Below are 18,522 nucleotides of genomic sequence, written 5' to 3' on the forward strand. Positions count from 1 at the left end.
TGACGGGCTGGGTGGGCGTGGCTAGGTGGTCATGGCCAACTCAATGTCACTCATGTCAAGGGGCGCCTCGACGGCACCTACACACGGGTTCTTCCCGAGAAGTTTCCTGGATGAGAAGCAAAGTCAATGGGAAGCTGGATTCACTTAACAACCCGTGTTACTCACTTAACAAATGCAAGGATCTGCTTGTCAGCTGCGGCAAGAAAAGTCGTAAAATGGGGCAAACTCAAACTTAAACACGTTTCACTGAGCGATGTAAATTTTGGGATCAATTGTGATCGTAACTCGAGGGCTACCTGTATTGTACTCCAGAGATCAGGCATTCCTTTTTCAATTCATTCCCCCAAACATTCTTTTTGTAGAATGAAAATAAACCCCGGGGGAAAGGATTCTTAGCCAGCTTTCTCTCTCCACCGAACATTATTTTTCCATCGCCTAAGACAGTGATGGCTAATCTTTTTGCCATCACGTGCCAAAAGTGGGGGGATCGCGAGGAGGTCACGGGTGTGTGTGCCCACACCCATAATTCAATGCGCCCCACCCCCGTGCATGCACACGCAACTCACCCCCCCCCCCATGATCCCTCTTCTTTTAGCACGCGATGGCCCGGTGGGCCTAGTAGGCCCATTTTTTGCCCTCCCCAGGCTCCAGAGGCTTTCTAGGAGCCTGGGGAGGGTGGAAACAGTCTTCCCCGCCTCCCGGAGGCCAGAAACAGCCCGTTTCCCGACTTCCAGTGGGCCCGGAAGGCCTGAAAATTAGCTGGCCGGCACGCGCATGCACGCTGGAGCTGAGCTAAGGCAACGCTCATGTGCCCACAGATATGGCTCTATGTGCCACCTGTGGCACGCGTGCCATAGGTTTGCCATCATGGGCCTAAGAGATACATAAGTTTTCAAAACATATTTATCCCCGTTTTCCTGTCCGACTGGCACAATCAGCCCAGAAGTGTATAGGGTAGTGTAACATTGAAATATGATTCTATGGGCAGAGATGATTTGTCGTGGTTCCCCCTGCCAACCCCATCTATTGTGACCCGCCAGCAGCCAGCAGAGCTGGCAGCAGATTCAGACAGTGAGGAGGTTGGGGAGGAATGTGGGCCAGTTCTGGGGGCTGGGGAAGGCTAGGACGAGAGCTCTGCATCAGAGGCAGAGAGGGAGCCAAGACCATCTGGTAGTTCTTTGCTATCTCCGGAGTCTGACATCAGCGAAGGCAGAAGAACAGTGGGAGCCTGTTCCCAGTGTGTGCATGCATAGAGCTGCTAGGAGACAAGAACAATTAAGAAAACAGGGTCGACTTGGGAGTAAGGCTTGGAGATGATTGGCCCCTTCTATAAGACATAAAAGAGAAGTGAATGGGACGTGAGCTTTTGCAGGAAGCAATTAGTTCATCTGGTCGGTAAAAGCTGTGGGAAAGTTCTGTTTGACTCTGTGCTAAGTTTGGCCTTGCCCTGCGTGTAGCAATTAGTTCTCTGGCAGCATTCCAAGGGAGATAAGGTGGCTGTTTGTAAACACTCCCCTGCAAGACTGTTTGAGAAGCCTTTCGGACTGGGAATGACAATAATTCACAGCCGTATGAATTAAAGAGGTTTGCCGGGACTAAGTTTGTGCTGTATACTTTCTCAGGAAGTCTAGGTCAGAACACCATCCAAATTCAGAGTACAGATGGCTTCCCCGACATATGGATTCTCAACGCACATTCAGAGAGACAAGAGAGGACCGAATAACACACAAGGGATCTGGACTCAAGTCATAATTTAAGTCAGGTATTTCCCAAAGCAGCTTCCAGCACCGGATCAAAAGAGCTTCGAGCACAGACATTATGGGCTGTACGGAAGTCACAGACCGAGAGCCCATCTCGTCTTTTATCTGTACAGCGATAAAACTTTCTACCCACAACAACACCAGCTCTTCTGCTTCCAGAGCATTTACACGCTGCCCTTGTGACTCCATTTCCCCAGCAGCCCTTCGGTAACTGCTAGTGAGAAGGAAGGTTCTACCTTTTCCAGGATATGGAAGGAGATCAGAACCGCTTCTAATCGAAAAAGGGAGGCGGGGAAAAGGGAGGGAGGAAAAGGGAAGGTTGATACTGCACCACAGATTCCAATACCTGAACAGACGTCGGGGTGGGGGAGGAGGGGAGACAAAAGGACCACGAGGGTCCCCTGGCAGGGTGTAATTTAGGACTATTTGGGACTTCAAGCTGCCAATTGGCACGGTTTGTCAGGAACGTTTAAAGGAAGGCTACGATTTCTGAACTTGGCAGGCGCTAGCTTCCATGGATCCAGCCCGACTCCATTGGCAAACGGGACCAGTCAAACACACAATACTGCAGTCACAGAGGAAAAAGATGGCACAGATCAGAATCACCAGGTTCCGTCTTCTTCCCAGCACATTCCATGTTCCAGGGCTGGGGCCAGAGAGGCACTCCCTTAATTGGGCTTAGAGACTGCCGACGGAGGAAGAGTTCCGTCAAGCAGCAGCGACGAGTGCCCAGCCTCTGTGACAAAAAGGGAGCATTGGCAACTGTCAAGTTTGTGGGCACCGTTCACGACCGCTGGCGAACAAAACCGCCTAAGGAACAACATGCTGTCCAGCCAGCTGTTCCCGTCCTTGCTCACGCTGCAGCTTCACAAGAGGCAGCCAAGGAAAAGCACTCTCGGGTCCATCTCGGAAGCTAAGGTGTCATCTGCGCAGGATCGAGTGTCTGAACAGTTGATGATTCTGCTTCTTCTGCAGTGGTAGCAGCAGCGACAGGTGGCTTGGTGGCTTCCTGGGGCACCTTGTCTGTTGGCCCAGGGAGCTGCGGAGGAAGAAAAGAAGGGAGGAGGACAATACACAGCAGAGTCCCGCAAACAGCTCCTTGAAAGCAAAACTGTCAATCTTACGGACATTTGGAGGCACGTTAAGGATGTGGCTTAGTGTCTTTCCCATTATAGAAATCCTTTCTGGAAATCCATTCACCCAGCAACTTCCCTATGGGCTACTAGAAAACAGTGCTGGTGCCAAGGCTGGGAGCAGGTACTGTATTTTTCGGAGTATAAGATGCATCTTAGTTTTTGGGGGTGAAAATAGGGGAAAAAAATTCTGCCAACCAGGTATTCATCTGGCTAGTCCTTAGCCTGGTCAGCTTCAGCACATTAGTTCGTGCGCTGGTTTTGAGGTTGGGGCTGGTTGGGGCTAAAAAGCCGCTTCTAAAGCACAGCTGATCATTGGAGGGAGCAGCAATTAGAAAAGCAGGCAAAGCACAGAAGATTGCTTCCTGCATGCTGGGGCTGAAAAACAGCTTCAAAAGCACAGCTGATCGTCGGAGGGAGTTCCAGTGATTAAAGCAGGCGAAGCGCGGAAGGGGTAAGAGAAGGCAGCAGCTGTTCCGGGTAGCCGTTTTGGGCACCGCGCATCATGTTTTCAGCCTCCAAATGTGTCGCGTTTTCGGGCGATGATTGGCGGCGATGTACTTTGGCGATCCCCGCAGCCTTGAACGGCTCTCAAACGGAGTCTTTGGAGGCTGAAAACATGATGCGCGGAGCTTAAAAACACAAGCCATTGTCGATGGCAATCTCTGCAGTCAGGAAGAAGACGCACGGAGGCCAAAGGGTGGAGGCCGACGGGTGAGCGGGATTACATTCGGAGTATAAGATGCACCCAAATTTTCAGTCTCTTTTAGGAGGGAAAAAAGTGTGTCTTATACTCTGAAAAATATGATAATTTTCATCCTAAATGCTTTCCACACTTACCAGGCTTTGCTCTGGGAAGGCACTGCCGCCCTCGGGGGCACCACCGGCTTCCTGGGCACTGCATTCCTTTGCGCTTCTCTTCTCTCCTTGCGTTCTGGGCTCAGGCCCAGCTCCGCTCCCTGAGATAGCACTCTCTTGAAGCAAGATGCCCCGTCTGTCCAGCACGCTGTAAAGCAGAAGCGGATGATCAGGGAAAATAAGACTTTTGAGAGGGAAAAAATGTTTAAAGAGATGAGAATAGCTAAATTATCAATAAAGGAGAATATGTGTAGATCAGGATTGAAAAGAAGGGTCCTTGGTGCTCTCTGAGCTTGGTGGTTTTCTTGCAGATGTTTCATGACCCAAACTACAGTAGTGGCCAAAATCATGGAAATCTTTTGGGAAAAGTGTATTTTTGAGGTTTGATAGCTAATAACACCACTTTTGGGGGGGGGAGTTTCAAGATAATCCTATTCCACTGCTGGAATGGCCTGGGAATAGCCCAGACCTTCACCCAATTGAAAATCTATGGAGCCGACTAAAGAAACTTGTTAGTCAGAAGCGACCCAGCAATAAAACCTATCATTCAATAGAAGCCATCATTCAATCTTGGTTTCACATTAGAACAGCTGCAGAACTCAAAGACTTGCTTCACTCCATGGGAAGACGTTATAAGGCCGTCATTCATACTAAAAGTTACCCAACTAAGTTTTAACTGACATGGTGATCATTTTTGTATATCTCATTTTGTCTACGTGTTTCACTTTTCTTCTTTTTACTGTAACTGCTATTCTAATAGCAAATCCTTCATAAAAGTTATTGCATTACATTCTTGATTAAATTATCTTTCCATTGATATATAATTTTATGGTACTACTCCCCCCCCAAAAGTGGTGTTATTAGCTAGTTTTAGAAAAATACACTTTTCCCAAAAGGTTACCACAATTTTGGCCACTACTATAGGTCACATCATCAGTGCTAATCCACTGATCGCTAGCATTGATGAATGTTACCTAGTTCGGGTTATGAGACATCGTGACTCAGAGAGTGCCAAGGACTCAACAGCTAAATTCCATCTCAGATCTGCAGGAAGAGCCCCTTCCATCAATTCCCTCTCCACCACGAATGCTGCTGCACCGTTTCATACACAAGGGAAACAACATCGAGATACGGATTGAGCCATCACCTGGGAGGCAAAGGACCACACAGAACTTCGCAGCAGTTCTTCACTATGTTACCATGGCTGTAGGGATTCTGTACACGGTTCTTCCCTGTCCAGGAACCTTTAATCTGAAAGAACAAGAAGAGCAGCCTCTAAAAATCCAGAACCAAGGTTAGCATTGATCTACATGATGATGATGTACACCCAGATCCCAAATGAAAAAGCATCTTTCAAAGTTACTCTGGCTTCTTCCAACAGATCTCTCCTGGAACTCTTGGCTCCTGCTGTTTTTCTAATTACTTTGTCCTAATGAGATGCCTTCCTCATCCACAGAAGAGTTTTACTCCCCCCGAGTCTGATGCATCAGTCAAAGGCTCTTTACTGCTTGCAAATGAGAAGAAACAACTGCCCGGTTGAATAGGCGGGCTCTATTCTGCCTGAGGATTTGAAGAAACGCTAGAAATTGTAGCAAAGGGACGGAAGATGGAAATGCATTTAAGTCTTTACTTCGCTAAATGAAGACTTCTTTTTAAAAAAAAAAATTGACATGTTTGGAAGAAAGCTTATTGTGTTCTTTGGAAGGAAATCCAGTGGTTCCAATCCATTCAAGGGAGAATGGGTATTCTTTCAAGAAACTTAGTCACGCCTGTCTAGAGCAAGGCCAGACTTCTATGATAATAGCTCTAACCAATGTTTCCGAAAAAGAACATTCTCACAGAGAATGTGAGAGAGAGAGAGAGGGAGGGAGGGAGAGGGAAAGAGAGAGAGAGAGGGAGAGAGGAGGAGAGGGAGAGAGGGGAGAGGAAAAAAGGGGAGAGAGGGAGAGAAAGAGAGGAGAGAGAGGGGGACAGGGAAAGAAAGAGAGGGAGAGAGAAAGAGAGAGGGGGGAAGAGGGAGAGAAAAAAAAGGGAGAAAGGGAGAAAAAGAGAGAGGAGAGAGAGAGGGAGAGGGAGAGAAGGGGAAGAGAGGGAGAGAAAAAGAGGGAGAGAGAATTTACAGATGTGTCTTTGGAAGTACTTACATCTTCGTTCGTTGTCTGATTCAAGGCTACCAGGAACGTGTGGAATCCAGTTAGGCCCACCACAGACCAAAGAGTGAAAAAGCAGATCAAAACTTCCAGAGCCGTGGAAAGATCAGTTAAGGAACACAAGCTCCTTACAGAATCATTAACTTCTCCCAACGCTATCCAACCCCATTTCCCCCCTCACACACACACACACACACACACACACACACACACACACTGGAGAGCAGGGCAGAATGATTTCTCTCCTATTTCTCTCCGGCCAAATTAAAAACAACTATCGATCAATCAGCAGAAAAGATATGTCCCTGGAGTTTCTTTCAGCGTACTCAAAAAGCCGATCTTCAGGGATTCTGCATGGAAGGAAAAACACAATGTTTTTAATCTCGAATTATTAACCACATCAAGAGCGAAGGCCATTCCCCCCCCCCCCCTTCCTTCCTTCCTTTCCAAGATGCCTGTGCAAAGCTTTTGGTCCAATTTTTTCCTCCCCTGACTATAAGCCCTACTCACTCAGGGCGACGTAAACAATGTTGAAGGAGAAGATGTAGATGGTGAGGAGTGACAAGGAAAGGATGAAGAGGTAGAAATAACGGTAGTTCCTCTTTCCCACACAGTTTCCTACCCAGGGACAATGATGATCGAAACGCTCTGTAAAAAAAAGAGAGAAAGAGAGAGAGAGAGAGAGAGGTTTTTGCTGCTTTTCTCTTTGCTGCAGAAGAGAAATTTCAGCCAGCATGTTGTAAAGTTTCACTCTCATACCAAGCCCACGCTGCAAATCCTTCTGGCTAACTATGGAACGGATTCATGCCCTCGTCTTTGAGGTGGGAGGATTGTCAAGTGGGCAACTTCTGCCTTCAAAACTTTGCTTTGTTTTAAAGAAGCAAACCTCTGTGATAGTGTCAAAGACTGGCAACCTACAGGAAAGGGGCTTGCCGAATTTTTGTGCATATGGGACCGTGTTTCCATGAAAATAAGACCCTGTCTTATATTTTTTTGAACCCTGAAATAAGCGCTTGGCCTGATTTTTGGGGAGGTCTTATTAGTTTGGGGCGTGTGGAACAAGACGGGGCTCCTTTTGCCGTCTTACCTGATTTCCAGCTCTGCGTTTAAATTTTTTCAGGGAGGGCTTATTTTCGGGAAGAGGGGGGAGGCTTATTTTAGCGCATGTGCTCAAAAGCCCAATTGGGCTTATTAGCAGGGGACTCTTTGGGGAAGGCAGAGGGAACCAGCAGCACTGGGAGGAATGGTGGGGGGGACAAGGCCCACTATCTGAACCTGAAAAACAGTAGCCGAATGCGAGCTCTGATGCTTTCAGGTATTCTCACCCTCTTATTATAGGGAAGTTGCAAATCACCGCAGATGTAGACTTGTGTGGTGGCTTGCGTGGCATCGAAATGACTAACCCCCAAAGTCCTGCTTTCGTTTCACTTGAAAGTCTAGAATTTACACTTAAAGAGAGGTTTGAAGGCTGGCTGTAGACATCCTGCATCCGGGTAGGCGGAGTTGCCAGGTCTTCAATTTCTTTTTCCCTTCAATCAGTAGCAAAAGGGACCACTTACTGCCTTACTAGAATGTCTTAAATTCTGCAGAGCAGCTCATGGGCCATCGGGAGAAGGTAAAGGTTCCCCTCGTACATATGTGCTAGTCGTTCCTAACTCTAGGGGGCGGTGCTCATCTCTGTTTCAAAGCCGAAGAGCCAGCGCTGTCCGAAGATGTCTCAGTGGTCATGTGACCAGCATGACTCAACACCAAAAGCGCACGGAATACTGTTACCTTCCCACCACCAAAGTTGGTCCCTATTTTTCTACTTGCATTTTTTACCTGCTTTCAAACTGCTAGGTTGGCAGAAGCTGGTACAAACAACGGGCGCTCACCCCGTTACGTGGCACTAGGGATTCGAACCGCTGAACTGCTGACCTTTCGATCGACAAGCTCAACGTCTTAGCCACTGAGCCACTGCTGGCTCCCTATCTTTTTTCTTTTTTCTTTTTTAAGAATGTACTTAGGTGCACATTCTCAGCCCCGAATAGAGCCCTGAAGGGATTTGGAGCCCAGCCTCTTGTCACTCACCCACACAGTTGTCGCAAATACTGCAATGTGAGGCCCGGGGTGGACGGAAGATCTTGCAGGTATAGCAATACTTCAGCTTCACGATCTGGTTATTGATCTGGAAGTTCTTAATGCGCGGAGGTGGCCGCTGGCCGGGAGGCACCGTTCCATTGGTTGCCTCTGAAATGAAAGCAGACTGTTGGCTGCCTGACCTTTGCCCATCTTGCCAGGAGAAGTAGTCTACATCCTCTGGCTGGCTGGTTTCGCCAATTGCCACCCCACGTACCTATTTCCATTTCAATGAAAGCTGCCTCATCAGGTAGGGCCCGTGGAATGACCCCAGGGTCACTGAAGCTTGTCCGCAACAGGGTTGCCATTGCAAACAAAAAGAGAATGACTGCAAAGACGGGGATAGCTGGGGAGAGGTGGATAGCAAGGTACCGGCACCTGGAATAGGAAAAAATTCAGGTCACTGAAATGACACACAAAGACGGTCAGTTCCTGTGAAGACTTACAAAGGTTCTAAAAAGGGCTCCAGGCAAGGATCTAAACACACTGGATTTCCACCCTTTCGCTGGAGGCCAAAGAAGGGACTTGTTGAAGTAGTTTGTATTTCAAGAACCCCTTTTCTAAAAACAATACTCATCAATCCCAGAGTCTGTACAGATTCTCAGTCATCCAGGTCATGGTTGTCCCAAAGGTGCTTTTTCAGGAGATAACTGGACTTTCTTGTTTTTTTCCTTTGAAAATATTTCACTTCTCATCTAAAAGGATGCACATGACCAGCTGTCTGCAAGGAATATAAATCCTTCCATTCCCCACTATCCTGTCAGAGCTGAAGAAGCTTCTTGGATGAGAAGCGAAACATCTTCAAAGAGGAAAAAACAAGAAAGCCCAATTGCTTGAGAATCTCTACAGACTTTTTAGCTTTGGGATGGATGCCCTTCGAATGGTGTGGGAGTAGGAATGCAGACTACAGGAACCAGGAGCATCACTCAGGTGACCCTGAGGACACAGATAAACCTCCAAGTGCTTCAAGAACCCTCTAAAATATGCAAAGGACAAGCTGTCTGCAAGGAATATAAATCATTCCTTTTTCCCCAACTATCCTGCCACAGGTGAAGAAGCTTCTTGGATGAGAAGCGAAACGTCTTCAAAAGAAAAAACAAGAAAGTTGCCTTCTGAAAAAGCACCTTTGGGACCTCTGGGACGTCACCTCTGGGACGTCAATCCCACATTTGCTGAAAGCTCTTGGAAATATCTCAGCAGCTTCCAGTGCAAGCTTAGAACCAAATCACATCTGTATAAGGACCAGCACTGATTACCGGCTTCCTCCTCCTGTGGCATTTATTGACACTCTTAGGTTGGCACTTGTTTTTAGGGAGTTGGTTTTGAACAATCATGTGCCTGTTTTGCAAATGATTCAAAAAAAAAAAAAAAGATGATAATTGAGGAAAAGCTCACACAGAAATTGTGCTTGTCTAGGCAGTTGATCTCATATTTCAACCAAAACAATCAGAAAGACTTAATGAGTTAAAAGGTCCGGCACTTTAAATATTGAGAGAGGAGAATAAGAGGAATAACGAGAGCAAGAATTGCTGGCTCGTGGATTAGCTTATGTACTACTAAAACTTTCATGGCTCTAACCTTTAACTGGATGAAACGATGCACGACAGGGGCAAAACGTTTTCAACCATGTGTATCTCAAATGAATATTCACTGAAACAATGGCAACGAGCAACAGGTTGTCTAGTTTTATATATTTTAACTGCACAGTAGCCCAGTTTAGAGGAATTCCAAATGGATCATCCTCCCTATCTCTCTCTCCTATTTTGGGTATTCCGTCATAAACACATACATGACACAATAAAAACGTCTGCACCCCAAGGAAAACATACATTTTTATATCAAATTGGCAGCCCGGCCCCTTGGAGAAAAGGCACATCATCAAGAATAGTGTTCCATGCCAACATTTTTAATCTGGTTGATCTAAAAGTGCAGGCAGGAAGTATATTGAAACGTAAACAACATTTAAGCATTCATGGAAATCAGTTCACGTGACTTAGATAAACTTATTCACAACACAATCATTTTGATAACATCTTTTTTTTAAAAAACAAAAACAAAAATTGAACCAACTCTGAAAGTCAAAAATATCCAACCGCTTAAATAATAGCCTAAATGAATCAGTGATTTCTTAAAATAATCCTCCTATAGCTTTCTACAACTTCTGGAAGCAAGGTTCAAATGCGGAATGTTCTGGTTCTTTCTTTCAAAGTTCCATGTGAATCAGAAGCAAAGTGAGTGTTTTGTTTGGAAGTGACACAATCAGCCAATTAACCTTGTCTCACAGGCTAAACATGCATAACAAAATCAACATTGAGTTGCTATGTACTTTCACTCTGAACTTATACAATAGTCCTCAATGATATCCTTCACCATGTCCTTTCTCACCCTGTTCTCATTTCTGCTTAAAGAGGAGAATGCCAGGATCTTATGGAAACGTCAACAAATACAAGCAAAACTATTAAAAAATTCAAAATTCTCTTTCTTTATTTAGAAACACTTCCCCAGCATCACAGGTGCTTTAACCTGGCTAATTTCTTCTTGTAAACCTGAAGAGGGGAGAACAGATTGAAGATTCACATTGAACTAATAACATGAAGTTTTCCAACTTTTATTTTCATCGAAATTAAGTTGATATGATTGAATTAACCTTTCTAAAGGTTCACCAACAGCAATCTTCTCTATTGTCTTTTAATGCTTAAGACACGTCTTCCCAGTTTTCAAGCATAACCTTTCGCATATCAGGTATAGCTATTTATTTCTAATATTTTGTATCATCAATCAGGCAGCTACATATAAAGTGCTGGACAAGACCTCTGGTTACTATACTTCCCACTTTGTATTATTGCTGATTCATGCCAAAGTGCAGACTGGGGTAATATTTCTCCTAGATTTCTCAGTGAACGATATTAAATATTTATATTCCATAAATATAATTTATGGAACAGTTCTACACATTCTCTGTTTTGCCACATTCTCTAACCTGGGAACAGCTTACGATACAATACTAGAGCAGTTCTGACATTTGATATTCTTCACCCAAGGTGGGAGAGCAGTTTCTAAAGATATTACTCCAGGAAAATACCAATACGGTACAGGGACTAATATCAGAAAACTGGTACAGAGACTACAGGTTCAGTTTCCATGCATAAGGCCACACTTCTCGAACCGGGCATCTGAAGGTGGCTCAGGTATGAACAGCTCTTTTTTGTCTAATCTGTCTTCCATGATTTTGCAAGAATAAAAGGAATGAGGAGAACCACATATCATCCTGAGTTCCTTGGAGAAAAATCAGCATTGCTTATTCAGAACTGAAGAACTGTTTCTGAAATATTCTCCAAGGCAGGATTCTGTTTTCCAGTTAACATTGTTTAATTAATACAACAGTATTTGTTTTATTAAGATACCCCTTCAACTCCCAAGATAAAAACGTATAGACTATCATAAAAGACAAAATAGTAAAATCAATCAATCACAAGTCATCACATAGCACTTAAGCTACAGAACACTTCTTCCGTAAATTGAGTGTTGCCTTCTACCCCAAAAGGCCCATGGAAAAAGCAGTTTTGGCTGCTTTCCCAAATAAAAACAGGAACGGAGGCATCCTCCATCCTACAGTACAGAGACTATTTCAAAGTGAAGGAGCTATGATGTGAAGGCCTGGTTCCCTACTTCCTCCCCCATATCATTAATTTGCCCTCATGATCCTCCCTCACCCATAACATCTTCCTATCTTTGAGAACTGGGTGGGCAGACTGTACTTTGGGTCAGATGCTACCCAAAATAGCAGCAACCTGAGCCATATGGGGCTTTGGTAAATGATCATCAAGCACCTTGAGTTGCACCGAAGAGGCTTCTGATAACGAGCACACCTCCCACAAAATTGGTGTTGACACGTTAGTAGGCATACAATTAAAGTGTTTCCAAATTACCTTCAAGGACAGTTCCATAAAGAGTAAATTGCAATAATCCAAACGCAAAATGACAAGGCCATGAGTTACTAATCTCCTGATCCAAAGGAGGTCACAACTCATGCATCATCAGTTCCTGATTATGACCTTCCTGGCTATAATTCCCAGCTTTGATCCAAGCAGGAGTCTCCAAAAGGACCCCCAGATCTTTTTGGACACAGTCATCCCATCGCAGGGCTAAACAAGGAAAAATTTTGAGCAAAGTAAGACTACACCTGGAATACTGCAACCAATTTTGGTCACCATACTACTTAAAAGATGTTGAGATTTTGGAAAAAGTTCAGAGAAGAGCAACTAAGATGATCAAAGGCCTGGAGACTAAACCATATGAAGAACGGCTGCACGCTGTGTGTCTGGCTAGTCTAAAGAAATTAGGGGTGATATGATAGCGGTATTTCAGAATTTGGGAGGCTGCCACAAAGAAGAGGGGTCAAATTATTCTCCAAAGCACCAGAAGGCAGGACAAGAAATAATGGTTGAAAACTAAACAAGGAGAAAAGCAACCTGGAATTAAGGAGAAACTTCCTAACAGTGAGGACAATTAACTAGCGAACAACTTGCCTTCAGAAATTGTGGGCGCTCCATCACTGGACGCTCCATCAGAAGAGACTAGACAGTCACTTGTCTGCGATGGTATAGGTTCTCCTGCTTGAACAGGGGGCTGGACTAGAAGATGTCCAAGGTCCCTTCCAGCTCTATTCTATTCTAAAGTCTAAGTTAACAAGAGAAATTAAAGTAAGTGGCCAAATGCCATTTAATTTTCAAGGATGAGAGAAGCAGACTCAGACCAGTCTGCCCCCCTCTCGCCAGCAAATGCTTGAATGCTCATCAAAGTAAGTTGAAAGACATGAGTGCCAACATATAATCATTTGTGTAACAAGACTGATCCATCACTCTATTATCTTCATGAACGCAACAGTCATAAAACCCTAAGGAGTCCATTACAAATGGAGGTAGCCAAGATTGGTAAGAGTGATGCAGTGTCACTACAGGAGATGGAGGTAGACAATGCCAGAATCAAGATATATAAGATTGGCCTTGGATATACACACAAAGTACCCAGAGGACCATAAAGGATGCTATGCTTCCATAAGTCCTCTTCATGTTCAACAAGCTATCTTATTACAAAATGCCAGGAGATCCAGCAGCAAAGTCTGTATCTATATAAATGTTAAAAATGAACAAATCAAAAATGATTAGTCCAAAGCAACAGGTGAAAATAGGTATGGTAAGAATAAATACTAGAAGTGAATCTTTTTTAAAAAGCATGTACACCTTTTTTAAAAAAAAAAACAAATTCTTTTGGTAGAGCTCTAAACAACTTCTCCAAAACTAGAGGCTGTGGGAGAAGATACTACTGAAAGACCTGTTTCTACTAACCACAACTGCAGCTGTAGATTTCAGATATGCTCCAAGCTTTAACGGAAAATATGAGAAAAGGTACCCATTAGATACTGTAGCTCCAAAGGGTGAAGATATGGGGGATGGTGCCATATATGCCAGTTTCCTCTGGTGTCCACATTCCTTTATAATAGATTTAGTTCCAAAGAAGTAATTACAAGCCAATGAAGACAGCAGTCTACCAGTATAACAGAACTAGAATTCTTCTTTGTCTGCAAAAAAACTGTCCTCTGCACATGCTCATTTTTATATAATATGCATTAAACCACATCCTTTTCCAGAAATGAGTCTTCCTTTGACCAACTGACCAAGTTATGAATCTGAGAAGTGCATAAATTTCAGATAAACTCACATTAGCATAATGGCCTCACAACTAAACAGTTCCAAAAAGGTTCCTGCAAATTATGCTACAAACATTATTGGCAGAAGACAACATCTTTTTATTATGCCATTTCCTAAATTCATACTGTAAGCCATTCCTATCAGAATATTCTCCCAAAGGTGAATCATATTCTGGGAAAGAGGGCATTTCAGTCAGCAACAAATCCTCCCCAATCCACAATAGAAACCACATTCTCTCTTAACAAGGCAAATGCACCCAATCTCTACTATTCAAATATCTTTGAAATCTGACATGGTATTCCATACCAGGAAAGGATCCAAGAATTTTCTTTTCACTTTTTACAAGGCATTAAACATTACCGGATTAAATTCCTTCATTTGATTTATCTCTTTCAAATAAGAAACCGCAAGAATGAAAGCACCTTTCAAAACAGAAATTCTTGACATCATTTAGCAAAACCTTTCTTTAAAAAATAAATAAATAAATAACGGAGATTGTTAGTATGTTCTGCTCTGACCAACTTTTGAAAGAATGTACTGGTGTGGGAAGGAAAAAACAAAACAAAACAGAGACAACTTTGTTGCTTTCATCCAAAGCAATCAAGACAGAAAAAGCATATCCACCTCCACAAGAAGCCAAATGGGCCGTAGAATGCTAAAGCAGGGGTGTCAAACTCACGTTGTCACGGCAGCGTCACGTGACATATTGGGATTTTCCCCCATTCGCTAAACCGGATGCGGGCGTGGCAAGCGCATGACGTATCCGGCCCGTGGGCCGGGAGTTTGACAATCCTGTTCTAGAGCAACTGTAAGATAATCTTGTCACTTTTTACTGTGAACACACTGGCACACATTAAAAATGAAATTGTTGCCTGCTCTCACAAGAAAGTACATATCTACCCATACGCATACATCACACACACTTTTGCAAAAGCTTATGATATATATCTATATATCTATATATATCTATATCTCAACAATAAATCTGCTTTTTACTTGTTCATGGCCTCATTTTTTAGAGGTTTGTGTTTTTTTTTAACTCTCTCACACGCACATATTTATATATATATGCTAAATATATATACCTACATCCATATATACACCCACATATATATATATATATATATATGTTAATCACTGTCCGTTTTGAATAAATAGTGGAAAGAGAAACTTGAGAGTTCACAAGGTTGATGCTCTATGGAATAAAAATGTGACTGAATCTAGATGTTCTCCTTCGGATACCACAAAGTCTCCTCCCAGAAGGTAACAAGGAAAACAGGTCGTGAAGAGCATGGGCAGCATCCCAGACAACATTAGGGACCTTGCTCAAGCAGCCCTTAGATCTCTAAGAATGTGGGCTGTTAATGAATTCCATCTGGTGAATAAAACATGCAAGCAAGCAGGCCAATGATGATGATGAACTTACTCAAAAGCAAAGAAGAGAGCGCACGTCCCCACAATGAGGAAGAGTGTCAAATAGAAGATGCCTTTCTGACGGGCCATCATAATACGCCCGTCGCAACAGAACGTATTCCTTCCTGGCAGCTTCTCCCATTTCCGCGTCACTTTCTTTCTTGCTATCAACACAGACATGGCTGCACCTTCACCGAAGGTGGGGTAACTCGGTAATGGCCTGTCTCCACTCCGGCCACCGGGAAGCACACACCATCCTCAGCAATCCAGCCTCAGCCCCTGGAAAAGTAAGCAATAAGGAAAGGTCAAGGCAACTCCTCAGGAGGCACTTAAGATTAGGAAATTGGTCCAAGCTGTTATTACTGGAAGCAAATCCTTTCTGGCACACCCACATCCTACATTTAAGCTTTAGTCACTGTACAATTTCATCAAGCAAGACAAGTGCCTGACAAAGAAGGAGAGTACGTGCCGTCATTCTTGATATCAAAGAAACCTGCCCGATCCAGTGTTGGGTAATCGATCATGACTCCCTCTGGCAAACGAGACTAGTTTAAAACAATCCAAACTCACTTGGACCTCACTGCATTCCTGACAAACCTTTTCTCTGACTCAGAGGATGAACAGAGAGCCACAGTAGGAACCACAGTAGCGTTTTATGCGAGGTTTGTTTTTCTCCTCCTTGACATGTCAGTCTGTGCTACAGGGAGTAAAGCCCGATCCAGTCAAAATAATATTTCATCACTTACATTCCAATTGTAACCACAAAATGCTGCATGGATTTCCGGGCACTCATCACAAAGCATCACACAGAGTAATTTGAGTCTAGCACAAAGCCTTTGGACCAAACCCAGACATTCACATGCTGGCCTTAGTACTTCAGTCCAAAGTTACCCAACGCTTCCCTACTGAATCCGGTTCCAGAGTGGTTAATAATCAACTCCCCTCCTGTCTCTTTCTGCCCCACCTTTTCGCCTACTTGCTTTAAGGCCACACAGATCGACAATGAGAATAAAGCATTTAAAAAAACCCCAAACCCTTCTTTTCTTCCAGCTTTGGTTTTCCAATGTCTCCACCACCCACAGCCTCCCGGCTCCCCAACCAGGATCCTGAACAAATAAAAGCTGGGGATGGGCTTGACGAAGAAGCCGTCAACAGACCCACTCAAATTCAGAATCGAGGCTCGAAATAACTTGGCTCTGCTCAAAAACAAGTGCACAAGATCCACCTTTTTTTTTTTAAAGGCTCTTTTCAGCAACCCTTCAAGGAAAGGAGTTTTAACCCGTGACAAAGAGCATAGAGAGAGAAAAATACTCCACCGGTTAAGATGAAAAAAGCAAAATAAATACGGACTCTAGATGAGACGAGATTGATAGATTAGGATAGATATAGATAGGATGGATGGATAGATAGGATAGATAGAGATAGATAAATAGATAGCATGGATAGATAGGATGGATGGATGGATGGATAGATAGATAGATATAGATAGATAGGATGGAGGGATAGAGAGAGATAGAAAGATAGAGATAGAGAGACAGAAAGGAAGGAAGGAACGAAGGAAGGAAGGAACGAAGGAAGGAAGGAAGGAAGGAACGAAGGAAGGAAGGAAGGAAGGAAGGAAGGAAGGAAGGAAGGAAGGAAGGAAACAGTTTTTTGTCTAATCCACCTTCTATGTTTTTGCAAGAATAAAAGGAATGGGAATAACCACATATCATCCCGAGCTCCTTGGAGAAAAAATCAGCAGAGCTTATTTAGAACTAAAGAACTCTTTCTGAAATTCTCCCAAAGGCAGGATTCAAGGATCTCTCTGCTCTATCTATCTATCTATCTATCTATCTATCTATCTATCTATCTATCTATCTAACTATCTGATAGATGATAGATAGATAGATAGATAGATAGATAGATAGATAGATAGATAGATAGAGGTATTTTTTAAAAAAATTTCAACAGCAGGAAGAGCGAGGAGGGGTTCTTTTGTTTGCTTGGCTTTGGGGGAGGCAGGGAAGGAAGGGTCTCGATCCACGCGCGTCCATCCACGCCGGCCTCCTTCCTTCCTTCCCCGCAAAAGCCATTGCTGCCAGGCGTGGCATAAACACGGGGAACTCGTTCAAGCCTTCTTTCCTTCTTGTCCGCTTCTTTCTTTCTTTCTTTCTTTCCCGATGGAGGAATCGAACGACGTCTCTTCCTCAAAAAAAGGTTGCCTCTCTTTCTGCAGGGATGCCCCCAACCACCCCTCCTCCTCCACCACCACCACCCCACAGCAGCCACGCGAGTCCCGGCCTCCCTCTCTTCCCCCCCCACCCCACGTTCCCACAAGCGTCCCCGGCAGACAAAGGCAGGGCCTCGCTTCCCACCCACCCACCCACCCACAATAACAGCCAAGCCCACCCAGCCACGTTTTCATGCGTACCGCCAGGATCCTGACGACCCCCAAGCCACAACCCCGCCAGTGATAAACCCAACCCGACCTCGACACGCGTCTGGGCATTCCCACGTGCGCGGCGGAAAGAGGTCCCCGGGGGGGGACGGGGAGGGGAGTTGTCTGGCCAAGGGAGGCCTGTCGGGCGCCGCACCCCACGTGCGGCCGGGCAGCCACACCCCCGGGCGGCCGAGACAGCGAGGCCGGAGGGGGTCTGAGAAGGGTCTCTGCACCGACCCCACCACCCACCGTTGCAAGGCCAGAGACGGGAGCGTCGCCTCTCCTCGGCTTCCTACCCCGGACCGGCGTGGCTCTCTCTCTCTCACCTGCCGCCTGGCGTTGCCGGGGCTGAGACCGAGGCCGGCTCCGGCCGAGGCCTTCCTGCTTTTTCTGTCGCGGCGCGGTTCTGAGGAGATGGGGGGGGGGGTTGAGAGGAGTCGCTGCTTATTGGCCCAGCCGCGCCTCCGCACCGCCTCCCGGCTCAGGTGGGCGCTGCGATTGGTCCAGCCGGCTGTCACTCACTCTGAAGTAAAGCAGTGGGTGGGGGACGGAGGGAGGGGGAAGAGAGGAAAGAGGGCGAGGCTGTTTTTCTTCGGCTGGCTTCTTTGCCGCTCGGGCGGAGGGTTGGTGAGGGAAGGAAGAGGCGCCGCCTCACTCGGGGGACCCTCCCGGTAGACCCAGGAGGCGGCTCGTTCTACAAACGGGAGCAGGATTTTTATATATATATATATTTTAAAAAAAGAGGTGGACTTCGTCCCCCTCAGGCAGCGCCTGATGTTGTGTGGAGACTCGAACTCGCCCGCTTGGCCCCGAAGGCAGCCTTTTTATTGGTCGGGTGGCCCGTCATTTGGGAAGAGCGGCGGGGCGAGCCGCCTAGTGGGCGGGGCTAAGCGAGCCAAAGAGCCGGAACGATTTCCCCCCCCCCTTTGCGTCAACTAATCGAAACGGGTGGGCGGG

General features: G+C 45.3%; 1 protein-coding gene across 2 annotated transcripts; it reads right to left on the reverse strand.

The window, feature by feature from the left end:
* Nucleotides 1-1,736: 1,736 nt before the first annotated feature.
* On the reverse strand, nt 1,737-18,462 carry ZDHHC9 (zDHHC palmitoyltransferase 9). 2 transcript variants are annotated; one of them, XM_034424079.3, is made up of 10 exons: nt 17,892-18,462; nt 15,157-15,422; nt 8,237-8,397; nt 7,972-8,130; nt 6,412-6,549; nt 6,203-6,251; nt 5,896-5,998; nt 4,899-5,002; nt 3,734-3,899; nt 1,737-2,799 (listed from the first exon to the last, which is right to left on the reverse strand). In XM_034424079.3, the coding sequence occupies exons 2-10, from the start codon at nt 15,321-15,323 to the stop codon at nt 2,674-2,676; spliced, it is 1,173 nt and encodes a 390-aa protein (XP_034279970.2). In that variant the 5' UTR covers nt 15,324-15,422; nt 17,892-18,462; the 3' UTR covers nt 1,737-2,673. The 2 variants fall into 2 exon arrangements, with proteins under 2 accessions (XP_034279970.2, XP_034279971.2); XM_034424080.2 differs by having other exon boundaries at nt 17,815-17,973.
* Between the last annotated feature and the right edge of the window lie 60 nt (nt 18,463-18,522).

Source organism: Pantherophis guttatus, chromosome 12 (assembly GCF_059756535.1).
Source record: "Pantherophis guttatus breed Tessera chromosome 12, ASM5975653v1, whole genome shotgun sequence".
NCBI lineage: Eukaryota > Metazoa > Chordata > Lepidosauria > Squamata > Colubridae > Pantherophis > Pantherophis guttatus.

Coding starts and splice junctions, on each gene's coding strand:
- ZDHHC9 (XM_034424079.3), bottom strand. CDS start 15,323: ATGTCTGTGTTGATAGCAAGAAAGAAAGTGACGCGGAAATGGGAGAAG. Junction 6,252..6,411: donor CATTGTTTACGTCGCCCTGA/GTGAGTAGGGCT, acceptor CCTTCCATGCAG/AATCCCTGAAGATCGGCTTT. Junction 2,800..3,733: donor CCTTCCCAGAGCAAAGCCTG/GTAAGTGTGGAA, acceptor CTTCCTCCGCAG/CTCCCTGGGCCAACAGACAA.